Source organism: Chionomys nivalis, chromosome 14 (genome assembly GCF_950005125.1).
Source record: "Chionomys nivalis chromosome 14, mChiNiv1.1, whole genome shotgun sequence".
Lineage (NCBI taxonomy): Eukaryota > Metazoa > Chordata > Mammalia > Rodentia > Cricetidae > Chionomys > Chionomys nivalis.
The window spans coordinates 1,239,566-1,245,565 of record NC_080099.1 but is presented as its reverse complement, the minus strand read 5'-3'; the positions used below and the strand labels follow the sequence as shown (position 1 = coordinate 1,245,565).

General features: G+C 39.4%; 1 protein-coding gene across 3 annotated transcripts in view; it reads right to left on the bottom strand.

Annotated features, from left to right (window-relative positions):
- Nucleotides 1-323: 323 nt before the first annotated feature.
- Nucleotides 324-6,000, bottom strand: part of Socs6 (suppressor of cytokine signaling 6) — a 28,464-nt gene continuing 22,787 nt past the window's right edge. For all 3 annotated transcript variants that reach the window (XM_057789081.1, XM_057789079.1, XM_057789080.1), the window contains one exon: nt 324-5,688. In XM_057789081.1, the coding sequence (XP_057645064.1) occupies nt 3,939-5,561 (1,623 nt within the window). In that variant the 5' untranslated portion in view covers nt 5,562-5,688 and the 3' untranslated portion in view covers nt 324-3,938. The remainder of the gene's footprint in view (nt 5,689-6,000) is intronic.

Genomic DNA, 6,000 nt, shown 5'->3' with positions numbered 1-6,000 from the left:
TCATAGTTAGACAAGCATAATCACTTAGCCTAACTTCCTTTTTGTAAGGTTTTAGTACTTTGCTAGTTGTAATTTAGTCTTTTAGTCAGTTTCTCAACTCACTCCAGTCATTAGATTAACCACTGCAGTTTATCAACACCATCAACTGACCCCTAGTTGGGCATCCTAAATGACACTTCATGTTTCCCTTTCTACTAAGATATTGTTCCCACTCTTCAGTGCTCACTTGATGGACCATGCATAAACTCTCCAGCTAATCGTATGCTAATTAAGGCAGAACCTGCACCTGGATGTTACAGATGACAAGGCAGATGTTGTGAACCAAACTTTTATTTACACACTGTATCTAGAAGCAGATACATAAATTTTTATACAATTGATTTCCAAAAAATGTGCAAGAAATTACTATAATTCGCTTACAAACCAAAACACATATTAAATCAATGGACTTTGGATAGTTCATTCTGTGGTGTTCTCAGTACAAACGGTACACACCTGATTTGAAACGTACAAAGTGTAAACTACAGCAATCTGGATTGCAGGTATTAATCTCACAGCACACCAACTATGAGACTTCTTTACCCCAACATGAATACATACTGTTTGGAAATTCTAAGACCTCCTCATCCTCTCTCGTTGGAGAATTTGGATCACTTTTCAAACAAAAGTACATATTTGCCTTGTTATGACTAATCAATAAAAAGGATGTTATAAAAACTTTACAGGATTAAAAAAGTATTAAAAGAAACCAATTTTTTTTATTATTAACGTACCAATACCTTTAGAACTTTAAAGTTATTTGTGGAACTGGCTATTGTTCTTCATTAAAGAATATTCAACGAAACTGTCTATTGCTGGTAGTGTCATTCCATTTTCTAATTAACACTTCACATTCAATGAAAGAAATTCAGATTTAAATCAAAATATATTATTTTGAATCACTCATAAGTTTCTTTCATATATAATGTGAAATGTACAGTAATCAAAGTTGGTATTCCTGAAAGCAGTTAGATACTTAGCACTAGGAAAGAAACTGCATAAACCTGTAAGATTTCAATAACTTCCATACTGTTTCAGTAATACTGGCTCAGAAACTATGACACATATTTTGTTTTATCTTAATGCCAATGAGCTAGCCTTTTTGGCACTTGATTTTATTCAACAGTAAGATGGTTGCCCTATGTAGCTGGTTTTCTTAAAATTATTTTTAGTTCTGTGGTTATTTACTGTGATATGTGACATAAGTTTTCAGATTATTGCACCATGTAAAAAGAAAACAGTCTTCCTCAGAGAAAACAAGGTATTTTTCAAGTACTTTCTGCAGCTCTCATATTTATAAAAATGTGTTAAGTGTCCTAGGAAGCCCCAAGTAACTTCCAGTCTCCAGCACGTTTGGTGGTGAAATACTTGAGTTAAAAACAAAACAAAACAAAAACCAATTCACTTGTCACAAATGGATGCAGCTTTCCTCCTTGCTATTTTCTTGCTTTAACCTAGGAATTTTAAATGTGCAGATTAAGAACAGCTTCACGGTTGTGTTTATATCGTCTAAGATCAAAGAATCCCAGAAAGTTAACCAACTTCTATCTAAGCCAAGATACAAGACAAGGACTTACTCTTTCTCTTTCCATTTTTAACAGACTCCTACAAAGCCAGTATTTCCCAGTTTCCCACTTAAGTCAAATGGATGTCTTGGCTACAAAAACACAAAAATACTGACAATATCCCTTTCTGTGAATCCAATTTCTCAATAAATGCCAATTTTTATTCATCAGCTATCAGAACCTGATGCTTTCAAATTGAATTACAACAGGTCCTGTTAAGTATGAAAATACAGTTCATCAAAAGTTGTTTTTCGTAATAAAGATTTCCCTACAAAGTAGCACAAAACTGATTATTAGAAAGACTTCTATGAACATCAGAATAATCTTGGCATTTAATGGGTAGACCCTAACACAGTGCATCATGAGAAAGGGTAGGACACAAGCTATGTTCATGTGAGACATGTTGGGGACAGTCCAGAGACTTTTATGAGCCATGATCTTGAGGACACGAAGCCTCTTGACATTCACCATCAATACAGTAACTATGTGACAATACCTACCATCTAACGTAGACGCAGGGACTTTCAACTCACATAGATATATCTTCAGCTGTTTAAAAATAAATAGTTTTGCAAAAAAATACCTAAGTGTCTTGCATTAATTTGATAACAAGCCTACAACTCTGCAATAGTTCTTACTCCAATAGCTTATAATGAGTGCTTGTATTATTACAGTATACTCCATATTCCATCATATTAGATGAAACACATTAGAAAATGAAATTCTTTGTAACAAGGTCCAACCAACATTCCATCAAAAGTAAGTACCTTGTTCCTTATAAGTTAAAATGCCATTACCACTGTAACACAATGGCACTGTGCCTTTTCTTGCAATATCTCAATTCTACCCCTAGAAAAATAGAGAAAAATGTAAAGAGAAGGATATGTTTGGATGACAAAGCCAGAAAGTTTGACCTAAGACCTTTACCCTTGTGATTTTTCTTTAAGCATGTATAGCTAGCTACAAATGTCTTCTGAATGGGGCAATCTTTAAATACTAGCACTTAATATTTTTATAACACCATTGCAGAACTCTGAACTTAACTACATTCCAAAATAAGTTTTAAAACCTGGCACACCATTTTCTTAACACAATGATAAAAAAAAACAGAGAAGCCAAGTTACTTAGGAATTAGCAAAATTAGCATATACCAAAATGCTACCTTCAAAGGACAATCACAACAGGAAACTCTCTGCAAATCTGATTTTTTTTTCAGTTTTTTTCACACACATCACAATTTCCAATTATTTAAATGATGTCATTCAGGGCTGTTGTTTTGGAGTAGAATGGTCAAACCCAGCACATTGTAATGACTACATAGAAGAAAGATAAGTCAACTTTAAAATAACTTTTCTCTTCAAATCAATTTACAACTTTATATAAACTTCAATGTAAGAAAATACAACTCATTTATGAAACTTGTTTTGTCAAGTTTATGGAAAAAAGTATTGACTAAAGAAATCATAGATAAAATATTTAAATGAAAGAATCTCTCATTCACACACTCACACACACTGCTCACAAGAAACCAGGGTCATCTCACTTTTCTAACAATGGTTTGGGCTTTACAGGGCTTTAAGTTATGCCAATTTGTACCCGAGTTTAATGACAGAAAAGGCAACAATTTATAAATTGGGTATATATTTGTTTACAATTTTTAATGTAAGGCCATTTATCAAAAGAGACAAATCACAAGATGAAAATGAAGGCAACAGAAAAATTCAACTTCTCACAACCAAAACAATTATCACATCCTTAAAAAATAATTTAGAAAAGTGTTGTACAGATATGTTGCAGATTTGCATTCCATTAAACAAGGTTGTATCAATTCACAATTCTGAATAAACCTTTTTTAAAGTGTGAGACTTAAAAATCATTTTTCAGTGTATTTGTAGATATGTTTTATCCCACACATTTATTCAACTGGGCCATTTAACGTCATAACAATTTTTATTCTTTACATTTCATTCAACTTTACTTAGGGTTAAATACACATGAAATGTGCTTTAATGCATAAGAATCACAGTGGATAGCAGCAAAGGACTGGGGAGGGGGGTTAAGGAGAATCTGGTCATTCACATTGTGATTATTCTGCACATTAAAGAAAGATAATTCACACTTCTAGATCCTCAAGACATCCCTTTCCAAAGAATCAAAATAAACTCAAGACACCTTGCAGACACTTCCCCACTCCTGAACAAATTGATGACTCTTTCACACGTAAAAACTAAAATAGTTATGGCAGCAAAGACTTCAATGGCGATGTGAGTCTGTAAACTGTACTCCAGTCTTGTTTCTGAACCCCAAAGTGCAAGAAGCAGGGCTCCCAATCTTTCAGTAGTGCTTCTCCTGCAAATAATCCTTCATTTTGTTTGGCAAAGGCAGTTTCTGAATCAAGTCTATTCTGGTGTACTGGCGTATAACAAAGCGGCACAGGTACTGCAGAGAGCGCACCTGCATGAACCGGGACACTGGGTTAGTCAGTCTGACCGGGTAAGTCGCAGATCCAGGCAACCGAGACCTTGAATAACAAAATGCTCCATTTTCAGAGTCCCTGATTGAATGCTCGATTAAGTCAACTATTGACGTATGCCCTTCTACATCTGGCTGCTCATAAAAGCTGAACCTACCATTTGAGTGCTCAATTCTAGTGTGAAGTGTTTTACCATGGGAGCGAAAGCTCAGGCTTAAAAGGTAACGGTCATCAGAACTATCCCGAACAAGAAAAGAACCATCTGGCACATTTGCCAGTTTCCCCTCTGCCTCCCAGCGTGTGATGGGACCCCAGTACCACCCCTGTTTTGCAAGCTTCTTCAGCTCCTCCGTTAGACTTGTCACAACCATGGGACCACTGCTCTGCACTGAGTCATAAACTCTGGCAACCCCAGGTGCAGAGTTGGGATCGAAATTCAAATGACAGCGCACACTTTCAGTCATGTGCACATCAGGGCCCGAGAGGCTACTGAAGTTCCTTTGGATTGGGTTATTCTGCATTGGAGGTAGCAATGGTGAGAGGGGAGGGGCATCGTCATGACCTGCTCTAGGGCTCTGCAACATGACTCCTGTGGTGCCAATCAACAAGTTGTTCACCGAAGAATCCACAAGGATCTCTGGGGCTACAACCAGGTCCTGGTCCACCTGACTGTCGTCTTCGGAGAAGGCGCTCGCCCCGGGTAAGGGCACGGCTGACACTTCCATGGGTGAGGACGTGTCCAGGCAGCAGCTGCGCGGCCCTTCCAGAGGGCACATCCCGTCTTCTAAAGGCACGGTGTACTGAAGGTAGTCCTGAGACATGAGTCCAATAACTACAGGCACGTGTTCCTCCAGATGGAGGCGCAGGTCCCCGGGTGAACCAGGGCTGCAGCGGGACTCAGGGCGTGGCTCCGGCTGCTGGTCACGCAGCTCCCTAGGTTGCAGGTCCCGCAGCTCTTTGGGCTGCAACTCCCGCAGCTCCTTGCGCACACCATTGACTGGGCCCGGGCTGGCAGCATGCACCAGTGCCTTCACCCGCATCTCCATCTTGATGCATGTCTCCTCTGAGCTGGTGGGCCTCAGCGGCCAGGGTGTGGGGCTGTAGTGGTGACTGCGCAGTGATGTGGAACGGATGGGCCGTGGGGCACGCACATCCTTGAGGCCACCAGGCGCTGAAGCTGAGGAAAAGGTATCCTCATCTGTGGGCGCAGTGCAGCCCTTGCCCTTGCCCTTCTGCTTGGCGGACAACCGCCTCTTCAAGGTGCCCATCAGGCTCTCGCTTTTGGACCTGTTCTTCCCTTTCTCATCCTCACTGCCAATGTCGCAGCTGGCCATGTCCTTGCCATAGCAGCTCCCAAATAAAGAGTCATCTTTCACAAAGTCGCCAGCGAGGGTCTGGGGCTGAACCACCATGAACTCGGTTTCGTCTTTGCTTTTACTCAGGTTGAAAGATTTCCGGAAGGTTTTCAGACTAATTTTCTTCATTGTGACTAGCTACCTAATCCTAACAGGTCAATTTCTCTCTGGAGCAGCTATCCCCAAACATCGGCAGGAACTGTGAAGCCTCATGGATGAACTCTGCCCAGCTTCATTTAACCTCTGGAGGTATTTTCTGAAAAACAAAGAAAAAAAAGTAAAAAAAAAAAATTTAAACATTGTAGTTTTCAAATAAAACATAACATTTTTTTTTAAGCTTCAAAACAAATGCGCCCAAATCTATTCTTTGAAATTTCATCCTGAAGATTTGGATAACTGCCTTCTAGATACTGGATATCAGGGAAATACTGGGCCCTTAATTTACCCCATGTTTTTTGTTTGTTTGTTTGCTTATTATATAGGTCAGGACTAGGTTTTTTCTATCCAACCAGGCTCGTCCACTGCCCATGCACCAGGCTGAGGGAGCAAGTCACAGTGAGGACACTGC